At 49.4% G+C, this 18,212-nt stretch overlaps 1 protein-coding gene across 1 annotated transcript; it reads right to left on the minus strand.

Moving 5' to 3' along the window:
- On the minus strand, positions 1 to 18,153 carry AARS2 (alanyl-tRNA synthetase 2, mitochondrial). Its single transcript, XM_057370844.1, has 22 exons — positions 17,907 to 18,153; positions 17,355 to 17,543; positions 16,536 to 16,681; positions 15,556 to 15,750; positions 14,887 to 15,031; positions 14,301 to 14,446; positions 13,884 to 13,992; positions 13,248 to 13,286; positions 12,483 to 12,594; positions 11,823 to 11,950; positions 10,931 to 11,081; positions 8,947 to 9,116; positions 7,850 to 7,963; positions 7,320 to 7,460; positions 6,543 to 6,680; positions 6,038 to 6,147; positions 4,846 to 4,954; positions 3,184 to 3,306; positions 2,731 to 2,841; positions 1,806 to 1,889; positions 1,566 to 1,676; positions 1 to 1,175 (listed from the first exon to the last, which is right to left on the minus strand). The coding sequence occupies exons 1-22, from the start codon at positions 18,129 to 18,131 to the stop codon at positions 1,011 to 1,013; spliced, it is 2,961 nt and encodes a 986-aa protein (XP_057226827.1). The 5' UTR covers positions 18,132 to 18,153; the 3' UTR covers positions 1 to 1,010.
- Positions 18,154 to 18,212: the final 59 nt, after the last annotated feature.

The following is an 18,212-nucleotide window of genomic DNA, read 5'->3' on the forward strand; positions in this document are numbered from 1 at the left end:
CTCATAGGGTGAAAACCTGCTTGTATCACTACCCCGTTGCACTTTTGCCTTAGCTACCRTTTGTGATCTCTATTTAGGTCAATTCTGTATCTAAAATAATGTTTTGGCAGGAGCTCTCAACATCACTCTAACACAGAAGTCTGAAATGTCTTTATATATTGAATTTGCTGGGTCCACCACTGCTTGTGAAAAATAACCAGCTGATGAAACCTGCTCACCTCAAGATGAAGCATCCTGCCCCAGGGACTTCCACGCTGCAACACAGCAACATTTCCATTCTCACAACTCATTAGATCAGTGTTGGTTTTCAAAGGAGGTGGTAAGAAGCCAGAARGAAAGCGTTACAAAGGAGTTGCAAGAATAAAGAGAGGTAAGAACATTCATCCAAAGCAAAGAGATGGAGAGGAGGACAATTCTGTTCCCTCAGTGCTGAGGACTGGCTTCAGCACCACCCATTCCACAGCCTAGCAAGCCTGAGCCCATAAGCAAGGTGGGATTTCTCTTCCCATTTCTAAATTAGAGTAGCATTTTTCACCAGAGGAGTGTCCTGAGTTCTGCAGTAGGATGGAACTGCTTAGACTCTTAGAAGAATGCGTGCTGACTTCTAGAACTGCAGGGGCAGAACAAGCCCCTCTGCCAGAGCAGAAAAAAAAAGGTGCAGCTAACAAGAAACATCAGGTGATTGGATACTCTCCACCCTTTAATGGCTTTAGGATAACACTGCRCCAGCTCCCCATGTTCTCAGAAAATCTCTGTGCTGGTCTTGCAACAAGACTTGCATTGTTCCATGACAGGCAGGATCTGCTGTTGCAACTATTGCTTTCCGARGCTCCATCCCCATATGCTTGTGCTGAGAACAGGCAGCATCATTCTGTCAGTGGGGTCTGCTGCTCCTGGATGGTCACAAGTCAAATGCTCCAGGACTGGCTGCAGCAATGTTCAGCTGCTCATCCTTTCAGATGGGCCGAGTATGTGGTCAGTACCAAATGTCCAGCTGGGTGCATACAGCATCAYAGTTTGCTCTGAGCGAACTCCAGTGCCGTAGTCAGAGCTCCCTGCATGCCTTTGGCATTCCCACTGCCCTTAGCAACGACAGGAGAACCTCCTGCCTTCCCTTCCATCTGTGTACAGACAGCCATGGCCCAGTCAGCGGCAGAGAACGCAGGGAGGCAATTCTGGGGAGGAGACACAGGTAGGTTATTGGTACTGTGGGGCACTCTGCAGTCTATGAATAAAGAAGGTAACAACATCCTCTCCTYACCCAGCCTGGGCCCCCACCAACCTGAGGCAGTCTTGACTGTGAGGACCACAAAGGCTGAGCTTACATGTTAATGCTGTGTCTTGCCCCTGGGCAAACACCTGGAGGATCCAGGGATATCTCTGCTATTCAGCAGAGACTGAAAGCACATCAGGTCCCAGCAGTCATCTCAGGTCCTGCCCCTATGTGATTAACTACCAATCTCAGGCAAAACCCCAGAAAAAGCCTCAARCAGGACCTGCTGAGCAGTGAGTCCWGTCCCCCTTTGCAGGCAAGCTCCCCTCCTCTCTACCAGGACTCTGCTTACCTTGGACACTTGACAGGCACAGAGCACCTCACCMGAAGCCTGAGGGCTGAGCAGCAGGACTGATGAGCCAGGAGATTTGTCACACAGCTGGTTCACTACTTTCATTAGGATCTAGGGAGAAGAGGGGTCAGGCTACAGCAAAAGAGGYTGGCATCCAGCAGAAAATGTTCCCAGCAGCTCCCTCTGGCTGTTTGCAGCACCTGAGGTATCGCTGGGCCAACAAAGAATGCGGTTACTCACAGAGAGGGAATCAGCTGGGACAGTGTCAATGATGACAGGCTGGTTGCAGTATTTTGCTAGCAAGACTTGTGCCTTCTTTTCAGCCTGGAGGGAGAAACACACAGCACTTTGAAGGGCTACAGGTGGCACAGGGTGGGCTGGATGGGAGTATCTGCGTGTCATATATACGCAAAGGGATTGCAAGCACTGCTCTGTGGGACAGAGGGCTGATGTATGATAGCAGAATTTCAGCCTGGCCGACTGAAATCTCCACATAGAGACCTGCACAGCCCTCCTTCTCCAAATATAAGCAGAGATGAACCCCTGTCAAAAATGGAATAGAGTGACTCATTCAGTCTACAGACTCTCTTCTGGACCTTTACAGCACCACACRTCTCAGGAAGGCTTCTGTGGCAAGATGTTGCTACTTTAAGAAAGATAGTTTTTCCTTAGTTCTCTAAGTTACCAATAAGCATTTCCACTCTGCTTTTAATGTAAATTGGCAGAGCATAAACACATGTGGGAAGCACAGCAATATGCATGTAGCTGGAAGAAAGACTCTGTCCTGTCTGTGTAACATTGTTAAGCCCACTGTGAGGATCMTCTCATCTTCTCCATCCATAAACAAGGTGATGCTCATGGGCCTATTGGTGTTGGCCAAAAGTGCTGGTATAGGGCACTCCATTCTCACAGGCAGGGACACATGGAAATGCAGCAGCTAAAAACCCAGTCAGTCATTCTCTGCATTTTAAACAATGGCCCTGGAAAAAGCCAGTGAAATCAACCCAACACAAGGCTTGTGTAGCACTGTGTGTGATTTTATGGGCTTTCTTCTGCCTTCTAATGAGACCCTAATGACTGAGTGGCTGTGAAGTGTGACAGAGACATCAGGCCCACTGGTGTGTCTATCAGCTGGCTGCAAGTCAGCGTGCTGCTGCCTCAGTACCTGCTGCAGCTCCAGTTTCTTGATGGCTGTGTTGGCCGTTCGCTGCAGTGCTTTCAGGATAGTCTGTAGCTCTTTTCTTTGCCACTGGGGCATTGYAGTGCTGGCCACCACCTGCAAGACAATTTGCTCCGTAAAAACATTGAACTGTACCTAGGCGTAAAGCGCTGGCTCTCTGGGAGGTCAGGCTGGAGCACGGCCTCTTCCCAGACCCTGCTCTAACTCATGTGCTCAGGGCAGCCAGTCATTGGGGTGAGTTTTCTCTTTTCATCTGGCCCTCTGTAAAGAGCCACCTGGACACTGGTAAAAGCCCTTGGGATCAAAGAGGCAAAAACAAGGAGCAACCTGCCCTTGCTATTGATGGTGGCAAGACGTGAACCTGGTAGGGAAAAAGTCATGTATCTCAAGTGGACAAACCCATGCTGGGTTCTTTCTGTAGAAGAGCATAATCCTTACTTGGGTCAGCTGGCCMACTTCTTTGGAGAGGTTCTGCATCTCAGGAATAGAGGTGATCCTCTGYTTCATTCGTAGGGAGACAGAGTCCACTTCCATAGCCAAGCACTGGCCTACTTCCCGGGCCTGCAGAGGKGGAAGGAATGCATGCTTCAAATGCAGCAACAGAAACAATCCACAGGGATGGAGAAACGGGGGCAGACAGCACGGTCATGAACACTGAAGTGCTRCTCAGGATCCAGTAGGAAGACACCTACAGATGGTTTAGGAATGACTGTTCTTCCAAGACTCTGAAATATAAGATTCCTTTCTAGATTTGCAACCAACACTAGATGGTCACACTCAGGCGGACCAAGCTGTTGAGCTTTATGTGGTATTTATGGTAAAAAATCATGTTTCCTCAAAAATTGGTGCCAAAATGATCACTATTTGCTTGAGGAAAAACTGGGGAGCTCTGTGGAGCATCTAAGAGCTCTTTTTTTCATTAGCAAATGCAATCCTGAAACTACTGACTGAAGAAACAAAAGAAACACTATCAGCCAAGAAACCTCATCAGCCATTCAAGCACATTTCCTGAGTTTAGCTATCTTGGTTAATTTCTTATTATTTTCACCAATCGTGCTACGATTAATAATTTTTAAAAAGCTATTACAAGCTTTTTTCACCAGTGCCAATCCTTATGGTTTGGAGCATTTCCTCTCTGCCAGATCTGTGTCCATGACAGTGCTGCGAGACTTTGGAGAAGGACAGCTGAGTGTGTAAGAAAAGYCATGGACAGTGAGGACTGCTCTGCCTAGCTAGGATACACAACCCTTTCAAGTAATTTCAAGTAATTCTCTCATGCCTGCTGTCTCCCTTGTCTCATGAATACTTGCACAGARCTCCTCTCAGGGGCTCTCCAGGTCAGCACTTCCAGCAAAGCATGCAGATGTGCCCTGCAGCTTTTTGTTCTTCTGCATGAAGAAAAGCCTCTCTGGGACAGATACACAGGGGACAGCCAGCCAAAAAGTAACAGATTTGCAGGGGTGGGCTTTGCCTTTAGTCTTTCCAATTCCACTGACTATGAGTCATTCTCCTCTGACTGCAGCCTTAAAGGAAGGGGGAAGGCTCACGGGGCACCTGACACTTCCAAATACTCAAAGGGCAGAGTGATCTCACAAACACAATAGTAGGTTGCTTACTTTTTATACAGACCCAGCCAAACCAGAATCACAGTTTAGCAGGAAAAAGACTAAAGAAAGGAAGCAAAAGGGCTGTAAGAATGAGGCCAAAGCCCTGTAATCATAAAGTGCAAATCCAGCTGKGATAAGCAGGAGGCAAAATCAATGCACAAAGGATTACACCTTTAAATACCTACTGGGGAATTGAAATTTATAGACCAGACGCTTCCTGATATTTTGTGCCAAGTTTTTACCTTGGAAAAGGGGTTCTGAAGAGACAAATGAAGGTCAAGGAGACAGAAGACTAGTATGGGAGGGAAAGGAGGTGAATAGTGAAGTATAGGAGCAGAGCTGAGTCCAAAGGTGTAACAGAAACCCAGATGAAGCACAGCAGGGAGGCTCCAAACAAAGCAGTGGGGAGCTAATTGTCCGCAAGGAACCTACTAGATTTGGTCTTTCTGGCATTGTCTTCACATGACAGAAGTCTCAGTTCCCTCTTTCTTACCTGTTTGGCTTGTCCCCCTGTCACTGCAATGACACGGCTAATCCCTTTGACAAGCTGACGCTCGCTGATGATGGCCAGATCTTCCACAGATCCTGTTTGGAGAAGGTGCCTAAAAAGCCAGCAGAAAACAGGAAAGTAAGTAAGTTGCTCTTCACAAACAAATATCAGGGAGCCTGCTTTCTTTTCAGAAAACTCTAATGTTCAGCAGTCCTTTCCTAATCCCAATACCTTGAATCCTTTCCAGTCCCTAAAATCCTGATGGTAACCTGTCAGGCAAGAGACAGCAGAGTTGAGGCTACTCCAGAGGAGCCTCTGAGCCTCTGTGCTACCTGCCCAGCAGGCTCCGTCAAATGGCGCATACCAGCCAAGCTCTGCCCTCCTTTCCTCTCCTTTCCTTCAGCAGTGAGATGAATTGGGCTTTTTCTCTTCTAGTCAGCTGCTACTGAACCTTGCAGAAAGGAATATTTTCCTCCAATTCCACCACTCTCYTGTCAGACCAGTTCACAGCCTGGMCAATAGACTCCAGATAAAGGATAGYTGTGCAGTCTCAGGACACTGACAACCTTCCTTTTCCKCCTTGTCTATTCAACAGTGGATATKAAAATTATGGTGTCTCGRGTTCTGTTACCATTCCAGACAGCTTCACAGGAATTAATCATCTCCCATGAAGTTTCCTGTTCCACTACTCCCAAAAGAATGATCTCAGGGCTAGAAAATTGCTCATTTTCGGCTCTTTCTGCTCTAAGGCCAGTTTGTTCCTTTTTTTTTTTTTTTTTTTTTTGTGGTGTCAGCACTATCCCAAGATTGATTAACTCCTACTCTCATTACTGCTAAAAGCAGAATATTCAGAGTCTCAAGTTCTCACAGCTGAATTGGAGTCTCCAGCTGGGTCTGCAGCCCTTTTGCAACTCCAAAGGCAAAGCATTGSAACCCCAGTGTGACAGGTCACACTCAGCTGGTGCTCTCTGGCTTCCAGGTTGGTTTCAGACTATGAAGCAAGGAAAAATGTTGCGCATTTCATTAAAGTCTGCTCACCTTGGACTTCTAAAGCTTCATAACTAGCCCATCCTGTCCTCACAATATTTAYCCAGTGAGGAAACTTAGTTTCACAGGGACAGGGAGTAGTGATGTTTCCACCTCAGCCACCAGTGCCCACACACATGCCTTCTGGCTGCAAGCAAAAGTCACTTACGTCCCACAGCAGAGCTCCACAGAGGTCTGCATTGCAGCCTCGGAGTCACAGGTCAGCACACTCTCCACAGGGACCCCCAGGGACACTATCCTCACTGGATCTGGATACCCCTGACAGAGGAGACAGGGATCAGCAGCTAACAATGTGTTTGTTCAGGGGCACTTACAGACTAACTACATGGCTTCAGGTGTSTGCCCCATTTTCCCCCTATTCTACAGTAGCCCCTGAATCAGGACCAGCACTACTWCTCCCCCACAACCAGCCACTAAGGGGAGAAAGAAACAACTGGTGACRTGACAGGCTTTTGGTCCACAAGCAGAAAGCCTATGCATCTCCAGTCTCCATATTTTACAACACAGTGTCCTGAGATCTCATCTCTRTCCTATTTTCCCTCCCAAGTTTTGGGAGACAATTCCCTTGCAGAAATGTGTCAACATCTCGTGTCCCAGATGATTCCTGCTGAAGGAGAAGGCTCCTGATGATGTGTGCTGCCTTCCTGTCATACCTCATCCACTGCACGGAGTCCTTGAACTCTTCTCGCCAGTGTGAGGGGGACTTCGGCCATATGGACCACCTCATTTTTTTTTATCAGATCCTGGACCACTTGCTCCACTTGCTGCAGCTGCTCCACAGTCACATGGCCCTGAGGAAGCAAATCAGCTACATTCAGGAGAAGCCTCCTGAGAGRTACAGAACAAAGGAGGGAGAACTGGGGCAGAGCCACCAGATGACTCAGCTTGGGCACACCACTCTTCCCCTGCATCTCATCATCTCTGCTTGCAAAAGGGAACTGTGAACATCATGACCCTCCCATCCTCTCCTCCCACGAGGGATAAGGATTTTTAATGCAAGAGCATCAGCTAAAGTCTTCAGAAGAGATACTGGAATGAGTGACAGGTAACTGGGACCAGCACTGAGCCTGACTCAAAGGTTCACAAATACTCTCACCTGAATGTCCAGTACAGACCAGATATGTGCCACAGCCAAGCACCATCTCTCAAAGACCTCTTTACACTTTCACATCAGCCCCATGACCACTGGCCTTGCTAAGTCCTTYCCCTTCTCGATGAGGCCCCCATTGATCCCTTTGGCGGGCCCTGCTCAGGGTCAGGTCAATGCAAAGTGGACACGGTCATGTCCAGAGGACCAAACTTCATTACTCAGATAAAATGTGACTTGTCTCTAAARGGGTGATTATGGTTAGAGGAGAAAGATCCCTGGAGAGAAGACCAGTACTGGAATGGTGGTACTGCTGAGAACAAGGACACTGGATTTCACTCACCTTGGTATCAAAGTCGAATCGCAGCCGCTCTGCTGTCACATGGGACCCTCGCTGCTCGGTGCTGTCACCCAGGACGTGTCGGAGCGCGAAGTTCAGCAGGTGGGTGGCAGTGTGGTTTGTCATGCAGGCCAGGCGCTGCGCCTGAAAGCACACACCAGTGAGCAGGGAGTGCTGGTTCTCCACAGCTCAGGGAAACAGGGGATGGCATCAAGAGAAAAGGAAAAGGCTGCATGTGAGGGGAKGGGAGAAGATGGAGGAAAAACAAGGTAGTACAGCTGTCAGACAGGTTATGTGACAGGGGAGATCTAACTTATTTTTCCATGGGATCATCTTTGTAAAACAGTAATGGGTAGGCTGGATACTCTTGGACAGACCAATGGCTCACAAAGATTACAGAGTCAGTTGTGAGGTCTCCTCCCCATGACATACTATGAAGAAAAACAGGCTCAAGAACACAGGGGACAAAGATCTGCTGTGCACAGGTTACTCAGGACATCACAAGGAAAAGGTTAAGAGCAGTAAGTTATCACCTCATCCACAAAGAGCTGCATTTGGTCACCAGCACGCAGGGTTTCCACAGCAGTGACCTCATGGATGACRTAGCCACCACAGAGATGTACTGACTCTACAGGGAAGAGGACATCCTGAGCAAAGAGACAGAAAGATGAGTTAGGACACAGGGAAGATCCAAATACCTGTGCTATGTACCTGCTTGACCCAACTGAGGAACACAATTCCCACCAATCCCTAAAAGACAAGGATGGGTGGGAAAAGCAGAAGAAGCTTACTGCAAACATAACCAAAGTGTCTCAGACCTTCCCTTTACCCAGCCACTCACTACACAAAATGCTGAGGCTRCAGTGGAGGAGCAGTAACACCACCCAAGCAGATGAATTTTCTTAACAAGTATGCTCATCAATGAGAAAATGGACAGYATCCACCAAGGCAGCTGTCTCTGGCATCCAAGGTACCATTACTGCTTCACTGGGATGGCAACAGAAACTGGACCCCCACTCCAGCTTGGGGAGAAGTGCYGAACAAGGCACCATCACATTCTGCAAGGCTACAAAGACCTAGGGGAGATTATCAAGAGCTGGAATGGGGAAAAGAAAATGCACCCCATGYAACTTCCCAGGAGGGGGTCAAAGACCTCCATCTGGCAAGGCTGAAGGAACATGCTGCAGAAGTGGAGGTCCTCCCTGATGCTCTTGTGAGGGGTAAGAGTTTTGGCACTGGGTCTCATGCTGGGCACTGCTTGCAGCTGCCCAGGACTGAACACAGACAAGTTACTCAGCTTACAAACTCTCTGATCAATGACTGCCTTCCCTCAGCATTATAACCCCAGCTGGCAAGAACACAGCACACTGAAGGGAGACCTAAGAAGATTTTARTCTTCCTCAGCAAGATGAAATTGCAAAGAGCTGTGAGAGACAACAAGAGCAGCAAGTACACCACTGTGAAGTTACTGCTGCTTCTGCCTCACCCCACCAACCCTGATGCTAAGTCAAGGGAACTGTAAAGAGTCAGCAGCTTGCAAATTAACACAGTAAAACAGCCCATCACTTGGAGAACTTTGCCTGGCCTCAGATGCCATGGCAGCCTTGAGCTGGGCAGTAGAGGGCCTTACCTGCTGTCCTAAACGTATCATGTAGCCTTGGTCAGAGTCTTGCCCRCCCTGCTCTGCATAGAAGTTAGTCCTGTCCAAGATGACACCACAGCGCTGCCCTGCCCCAACCTCCTTGTGGAGAGACTGATCTCTGTACAGCATCAGGACAGTGGCCTGGCACGGRCTGAACTCTGCCAGGGGGAAGAAGACAGCAGCAATTAGTGCATACATCCTGTCAGATGCAACAGGAAAGAAGGGATCACTTCCCTACGCCAATGCTGCCAACACCCAGGCTATACTGAAAGCTGGCACTTTGCCTTGGTAGGAGAGGAACAGCWACAGAAAGGACAAAGGGCTGGTCACCCCTCACTGACCTAATGACAGAATTGCTGCGTAGCAGCTAAGCAAGCAGGGACACCCAATCTGGCTCCACATGTGCCTGGTAGAAGAAAATGTGGCACAGACACATCTGCATTTTGCTATACTGCAAGCTTGGTAAACCTGACTGACCTTTATGAAGAGATGACAGACATTGTAGACAGGGGACAGCAGGGACATCACCTTCCCAGATGCAGCAAGCTTCTAACATGCTCTCCTGTAGGTTCCTTGAACCCAAACTTGGGCACTATAGACAAGTGGACCATCAGGTGTGTAACTGKCTGGGCAGCTGGCCCCAGTGAGAGTTGCTCAGTAGTTCAATGTTCAACTGACATTCAGCTACTAGTGGAGCTACTTGGTAGCTGATATAAGGGAAAGCACTACATCCTCATTAGTGACTATCCATGACAAGATGGGATATATCCATACYCCACTTGTATATGTCAATTAATTGGCAGGGACTGGCTGATACATTGAAGAACTGGACTGCTTTTCAGAGGCATCTGAGCAGTCTACAGAAATGGACTGACTGAAATCTTGGGTTCTCAGGAGCAAGCTGAACACGAGCCAGCAGGATGCCRTTGCAGCAAAGAAGGCTGCCTGCTTGCTGGGCTGTATGAACAAAAACATAGCCAGCAGGTCAAAGAAATAGGTTATTCATSCCCATTTAGCATTTGGGAGACCTAGAGTACAGGAAATTCTGGCTGTACATTAGAAAAACACCTTACAGACKAAGAGTGATAAAGAACAGGGAACAGAGAAGCTGTGAGAGCTCTGTCCCTGAGGATACTGAAAACTTAAATGGACAATGCTCTGAGCAACATGATCCAACTGTGAAACCAATGCTACTTTTATCAAGAAATTCGACATCCAGAGATCCCCTTCAACCCAAATTACTCCATGATTCAGAAGCTGAGAAGGTAGGACAGGTTTAGCTTGGAGACTGCAGCCAATGTCACTGCTAGGCTTTTTTCCTCCATTGTGCTCTTGCTGTAGTATATATAGCTTGAATTGCCTCACTTTCTGCTTAGTGTGGGCTGCCACACTAAGTGGCAGTGGGCTGCAGCACACTGAGTAAAAGGGAGTTGGCTGTACACAGCCATCTCTAATTGTCTGTGACAGCCACACCACCTCTTGCTCCCTGTGGCTTACCTTCGTGCCTTCGGCAGAGCATCAGCAGCCTCAGTTACCCTAAATGACAAAAAGCCTGCGCTGGCACCTAGTGGTCTGCCACGGAAACAGCAAGGGCACGGCTTCACACAACGACCTAATCCCCTTGTGTAATTATTCTTCTTTCTCCTGAGCACACACRYCCAGAAGCCTATGTGTTGGAGAGASACTTATCTCTAGAAGAAATCAACAGCCCCAGTTTCACCACTGCACCCAGTGGTGCCAACCCAGAGCTCAGCCTTTTTACCAGCCCAAAAGCCTTCCTAGGGACATACCAACAGCTCCAAGAAAAGCACCCAGTTTGCGATGAAGTATAGGGGTAGGGAAAAGATGCAGCAGCAAGGTGGACAGATTTGGACTACAAAGTACACGTTGTGCATGCATGGAGTTAGGCAGCAAAAACATTCTTGTAAGGGACTCCAGCAGAGCCTGCCTTGCAGAWGGGCTGGGCACTCACCGTAGTTCCCGTGCTGGCCCAGGGTGTAGGCGTACTTTGGAGAGTCATCCGTAGCAGGCACGTTGCTGCTCCGCAGCTGAGCCAGCGAGTGCACATCCAGGTGGGTGTTGGTGTTCCCTGCCTGCCCTGCCTGTGCACCACCAGCCTTTCGCTGCAGCAGAGCAAAGGCACAGTTAGATGGGAGACACCTGCGGGCAAGCAAACAGGTAACTGGAGCTATAAGGCTWGGGATGGCTTCTTCCACCTTTGTGGGAAAGCCTTGCTCAGATCCAGGCTGATGTAGGCTACTGCTAACCAACCCCATCCTTTCAAACCTCCCAAGCACCCAATACCACTCTGTGCTAGCCATGAGCCAGGCCATAAGCACCTGTTAACACATCCCTCCTGGAACAGCTTTTGGTTTAGCTGTGAAGCTTCCAGRACATTAAAGCTCAGGAGAGCAAGGCCTCAAACCAATTACTGCATTGTGGGATTGGGGGTCAGGGGTAGGTAGGGTGAGTTGTCCAGCTCTACAGAGACCACGGAGATTTTGCAAATGCTTCATATTTTTTTTGCTGACTGGCTGTCTAATCTGGCTCTACTTTGTGTGAGGAGTTGGACTCCTTGACTGACAAGAGGACTCTCCTAACCTATATATTTTACAACCTTCACTCCAGCAACAGTCGACATCATAAAATACCCAAAGAAAAACACCAGCCAATACTTCAGTTCCACACTCAAAAACAAAGGGACTTTGATGACACTGCTATTTCAGACTCACTTTCCCTTCAGGGAGAAGGCATWTAGCCCTGTGGTGCTCTGAAGAGCCTCAGCAGTGCAAGGGATCCTGCTTCCATGCTCACAGGAGACAGGTAAGGCTTTGAATTATTTTGACAAGGCATCTCCCTCTTACCTTTGCATCTTCCAGAACAAGTTCATTAAAAGCAGCTGAATCCAAACTGATTCCTTTCTCTTCAAGCATCAAGTCAATCAGATCCAGAGGGAATCCCAAACTCCCATAGAGAGACCAGGCTACTTCAGCTGTGAGACAAAAAGAAAGACAAGAACTCTGTGTGAGAGATCAGACAAAGATCATATCAAGATTTGTCTGGATAGGACCAACCTAGTGTGTGCTTTAGTAACTGGATCCACTGTGTGTGCAATTGTACTGTTTATAGGGAAGAGAAGCCATGCAGTTCTTGCATGGGACTGAGTATTAATGATGCTCCAGAGCCCCATTCTGCTAAAATTCGGTKCAAGCATATCTGAACAGGCAGCCACGTTGGTTGGGTCCTGTTCTACTCCTCTTAGCTGTGTCTTGCAAGGACTAGTTGACCAGGGAATCAAACAGCAAGGGAATGTTTCTAACCTGCCTGATGCCTAGCTTGTTGTGAGGATCAAGTACTAGAAAACAACTGCAATCTGGAGAAAGGAACATCTGCTCCTCTGTCTGGGGCTAGAAGGTCACAGAAAATGCAGGGGAGGCAGACACCCACCAGTTTTGACTGTAATTCTTGTGAGGACCTGGAGCAAACTGTCTCTAAGGGCAGCTTGTTAGAGGAGGGAGAGTCACCTGGGAAATTGGTGGAGGGCTCCATCTGCTGCACTGTCCGCTCGATGATGTGCCTCCCACGTTCCAGGGAGGACAGAAATGCAGCCTCGTTCTCATTGATGATATCCTTGATCTGCCCAAGGATCAGAAGAAGGGTTAGTCACAACATTTCAGGGAGTTCCCCAGCTCAGCTCAGCCCTGCTCAAAGCATATCAAGCAGCCTTTTTGTTCTGCAAGTATCCATCACAACATGGCTCCCATGCATTATTGAACACTGCCAAAGTCAYTGTGCCTCCTGTCACCATTCCTGTCAAGGAAGTATTGAGCATCCATCTGGGGAAGACTTTAAACTGACAAATGTTTCCTATTGGGCATTCATGTCTGTGAYCCAATTACAACTGTGTGTCTGGAACAGCCAGAGAAGTTGCTGTCAGTGGAAGCAAGCTGGGACTAGCCTTAAATCATCACGCCACTTTAGACAAAGGGTACCCAGGCGAGGACATGCTGTACTTGCACTCAAAAAAAAAAGCTACTGTAGCTTTTTTAGAGCAACAGCTGCCTTACAAGGGACATGCAGTCCCGGGTAAGGATCTAGTGCAGCTCCCACATGGAAATCTGCCACAGATACCTCTTGTGCCAGCACATCTCAGCCCACCCACAAGAATATGATAATGGAGGAGACTATGTTAACTCCTCCAGCTAAGTCCCAAGAGCAGACTGATTTCTGCCCCTGAGATAAACCTGCCTCATAAAGATAACGAGACAGGGGGATTCCACRTTGCTCACCTGGTTGGCATTCCTCGTCAGCTCTGGATAAGCATCTCCCTGTGGAAGTGAGCCTCAGTTAGTGATAACAWCCTCAGCATCCTCCTCAGGGGATCTCACAGCACATCACAAACATTATAGAGGTTTCTCAGGCAGGTGAGTGTGAAGAGAGCCCCAGCACACAGCTCCAGGGTGAGCAGTGTAGGGGAACAATCATGCATGGACCATCTCCTGCCCATCTCCCCATGACCAGCCTCTGCTAACCCCTGCACAGCATCTCTTGGCAAACACATCCATTCACAAAAGAAAGCACTGTTGCTGTGGATGCTGTTAGTACTCATGCAGACCAATTTCAGATGGCTTTAACCAGATACAACAGCCTGGAAGTCACTGCCCTCAGAAACAACAGCATGCACTTGCACACACTTGCACATGCTCGTGCGGACAGTACCATTGATCACACCAGGCACCCTCCCTCCCATCACAAGTGATCGGGGACAAGAGATCTTTACTGCTGGAATGCATAGCATCTGGTACACCTTCCTGGAGTTCCTTCATATCCAAGATTRACTCCTGACAGTGTGCAGGAAAGGGACAAAGGGCTGACTAAGACATGTGTGATGACCTTTTTCCCCTCAAGGCAGCAGTTTTACTCACCAGCACTTCCACTACAGTGGGCACCAAGGAGGCCAGGAGCCCAGGTGGAGCCTGCAAGACTTCAGAGCAAAAGCGGACAGCTCTGCGCAGCATCCGACGCAGCACCAGCCTGGAAAGAGGACAGGATTCCTCCGGCACCCTTGTGAATGTCCCTGCCCAGCACCCCCCAGCTCCTCTGGTCTGATTCACCAACACAGACCAGCTGCTCCCCACACTCTACACCAATCCAAACTCTGGCTTGGATGCAGATTGGAACCTGCAGATTGGAGCCCCTTCCCAGCTCTCATCTTCCTGCTCCGCAAAAGCTCATGCACTCCCTATCTTGGGCCCACACCAGAACCTCTTCCCTAGCTGTTCCCTTTCCTCYCTAGACCTACCTAACTCCCTCCACCCCATGCCATTTCCTGATGTCCTTACTCTGCTCCAGAGAAGCCTGGGTAGATGCCATCAGTGATGCACACGCACAAGGTGCGCACGTGATCTGCCACCACACGGTAGGCCATGTTCACACGCCCAACATCAGCATCCCCGACCAAACCTTGGTATCTGGGTGCCCTGCAGCCCTAAAAGAGAAAGCAGSGAGACAGATCAGCAGAAATTAATGGCTGCAGAAGTTTCAACGCAAGAGGCAGCCAGCCATGCTTGACATAATTTTTTCAACTACCTCTGAACCTTGTACACCTGAGATRAACTCATTAAATCCTTCCACAGCACTATAGATCAAGACTTGCRTACCTAACACAGGTTAGCCAATGCCCTGGCACTGAGAAATTTAAGACACCTTGAAGGAAAAAATGAATCAGCAGTGCTGATATTCCAGCAGATTTCCAACCTGGAATTCTCCTGGTTTTCTACAACACTACATTGGGCCTGGCAGGACCTAACCTCTGTCTCAAAATACTGCTCAGTACCATGCAGAGAAGGCTGTATTATGTTATCTTGCAAGCAGTCTGTGCTTAAGGAGCTTTTGCTGAGCTGTGACTCCAAGCAGAAGCACCATCACCTTGTGAATGGCATCCAGGATTGGAGTGAAGAGATCTGTGTCATAGTTGGAGCGTTTGTTCTGCAGAATTGTCACCAGCCTTTCCAGACCCATTCCTGTATCCACATGGTGCTGCGGCAAGGGAAGGAGATTCCCCTCCACCTCTCTGTCAGTCAGACAGGAAAAAGGCAAAAGAGAAGCAAGGATCAGTTCAAGGGCAAAAAAAAGGAACAGGTGAATCAARGAGAATGGGAAAGTGACAGGGGATGGAAACAGTGGGTGACCCAGCACAAGGATGCTTAGGGATATGACTGACAGCAGCCTGCCTTAGCCCTGTCAGCTACCCAGGATCTGAGCATCACATAGTCAGGATAGGCTGGAATGTATCCAGGGAAGGAAAAAGGCCTTCCCTAACAGGGCCAAAGGCCTTCTCTTCCTTCTCCAGGCTGCTGCAGACCTCAAGAGACCTCTGGAATGCAGCATTAAGGGAGAATAGGCAGTGAAAGTTGAAGAAGACAGGGAAGTAAAGCAAAGTGGACCAAGAGCCATGCTGGACAAATCTCCATGGCCTCTCTTTTGCTCCTGGTATTGCCACCTTATGGAAAACAGTGGTAAGTCTGAAMATATACACATGGTTTTGGAGTCAGGCTAGGGAGAAAAGCAATGGAGTTCAGATGAGATGTCTGGTACCTGCTGTACTGCATGAAGACCAAGTTCCAGATCTCCACAACATCGGGGCTGCCCTGGTTCACCAGTGCTGCAGCATTTCTGCCACCACCCACATGGTCATAGTGGATCTCTGTGCAGGGGCCACAGGGACCTGTGTCCCCCATCTCCCAGAAGTTGTCCTTCAATGGGAAAGGAAGCACGTGACTGGCAGGTACCCTGGAAAGGCAAACAACAGAGGTGGCAGTGGTGAGGCACACAGACAAATCGGAGAAAGCTGAAGAAAGAAAAGAGAAAGTTGGAAGGAAGGAATCCTTTCTTCCTACTACAAACTGAATAAGCAAACACATTAGAATTCCTATGCTTCTGTTCACGCAGAATTTCTCTCCCTAGCAAAGTTAAGCTGGGCCAAACCAGACAGGACCCTGGTCTCAGCCCAGAAAAACTGGCAAACACAGCCTGGTCCCTGCTGACAGAGACAGGCTCTCCACTGGGTCTGTGGAGCACCTCGGTCCTTGGMGCAGATGCAAGACCTGACCACAGCACACAAGACAGAATGACAACAGTGGCACAGAGCTGGCTGCCTTTGGTTCAAAGCCCACATACAGCCTGGAACAAGCTCCCAAAGCACAGCAGTGCTCTCTGCAGCAGCTGCACCCTCTCACTGAAGCAGCCACTGCTAGCTTTCTTAGGAGAATGTATTCTTATGATGTGGAGGAAGCAAAGGATTGGAGATCCTGTACACACTTCAACCAGGCCAGCCAGTTTCAGGCACATAGCTGCCCCCACTGACACCATCTGAGAACGAACCAAAAGTTCAAGAGACCCAGTAAGCTCAGAGCCCAGCTGACTTTTAACAGCCCAAACAAACCAGAAACAACATGAATGTAAAACTTTACCTTTGGCCCCTGCAGCTGATGCCCATGAACTAAAGAGCAAATGAGAAACTGTGTAGAGTGAAATGTCAGCACCTGCTGCTCAGAACCTCTTCTTAACACACTTACCCCAGGCGGAGCCACACGTCCCTGCACTCCTCATCTGCGCTCAGCCCCAGCGAGGGGTCTCCACCAAAATAGGTAACATAGAGACGATCTCTAGGGATCTCGTAGACTTCTGTCAAGAGCTCCCAGGCCATGCTACATGCCTCCTCCTGAGCAGGTAGGGGAACACAAAYGAAGCACAGTAATTCAGGAATGGTCTTTAGAATAGGAATAAAACAACAAAGAAGATAATTTCAGCTCTGCTCTCCCTTTCCAATTAGCTGTTCTCTTCCTTTTCAATTTTCAGGTGTATTGCAAAGAGCAGGATGASGTCAGGAGAGTGACACAGCTCACTRCTGCCAGTGGAAAAGTGACAYTCCTAAAGAAGGTTGTGAGACTTTCAGCAAGGTGTGCATCTATGTGCTTACTGGCAGAGTTAATGGATTATCATCTTTCCAGAGAAAAAATATATTTGCTAGCTAAAAAATCTARTATCCTTTATTCCTCTTTTCTTTTCAAACTTTCTAGTAATAAGTATCAAATGAACTAATGACCTCTTTTCACCATATTAAGTGGTCAATGCTGGCATTCTCACAGAGAACTTCGTTTTGTACGTACTGGTTGCAGCTTTGACAGGCTGAGTGCTTGGAGAGTCTTGCAGGGCACATTTAGCAATAGAGCCCACCAGTTGACCACCTCTGCTCCAGGCCACAGAGCTGCCAAGAAGTAATGTGGATCTGACCAAAACACCTTCTACACACAGTCCTATGGCACTACAGGCAGAGCTCTGAAAGAAAGGCCATGTTTTCCCCCAGATAGGGTTCCTTACTCCTATCACCTCACCTTAAAGTAATCCCCAAAGGACCAGTTGCCCAGCATCTCGAAGAAGGTGTGATGGTACGTATCTCGGCCCACATCCTCCAGATCGTTGTGCTTCCCTCCCGCACGCACACACTTCTGGCTGTTCACCACCCGCCGGTGCTGGGCCAGCTCGCTCCGGGGATGCACCGTGCCCAGGAAAATGGGCTTGAACTGGAAATGACAGACACCCGCTATTGACAGATGCCACCCAGCGCAGGGGGCTGCRCCTGGGGCTCCTGAAACACAGAATGGCTGGAAGGGACCACTGTGGGTCCTCTSGTCCAACCTCCCTGCTCAAGCAGGTTGCTTCTAGAACACATGGCACAGCATTGTGTCGACATCTCTTGAATATTGGCACTGAAGGAGACTCCCAAAGCACTACGAGAGGTAACCGGGAGGGCGGCGGCGCGGGCAGCCCAAAGCACCGCCGGAGACCTCCTTGGCWGGGGCCATCCCAAGCCGGGCTGCGCTCCTCCGGAGACGCGGAAGCGCCGGGGAGCCGTAGGAGGGGACGTTCGGGAGCGGGGAGAGCACCTGGTTCATGCCCGCGTTGACGAAGAGGAGGCGTGGGTCRCCGCGGGGCCGCACGGGGGCCGAGGGCAGGCGGCGGTGGCCGTGGCGCTCCTCGAAGAAGCGCAGGAAGGCGGCGCGGACCTGCCCCGCCGGCGGGCAGGAGGCACCACCGCGGCGGGGGCTGCAGCACCAGCGCCACGGCACCGCCAGCAGCACCCGCCGCCGCAGCCGGGCGGCCGCAGCCATAGCGCTGTACGGCGGATGGCAGAGCCGGAGCGCCCGGAAGGGGCGGTGCGAGGGGGAGGCGGGACACGGGGGAGCACGGCC

This window comes from Malurus melanocephalus, unplaced genomic scaffold (assembly GCF_030028575.1).
Source record: "Malurus melanocephalus ecotype Western Australia unplaced genomic scaffold, MMel_1.1 scaffold_5, whole genome shotgun sequence".
NCBI lineage: Eukaryota > Metazoa > Chordata > Aves > Passeriformes > Maluridae > Malurus > Malurus melanocephalus.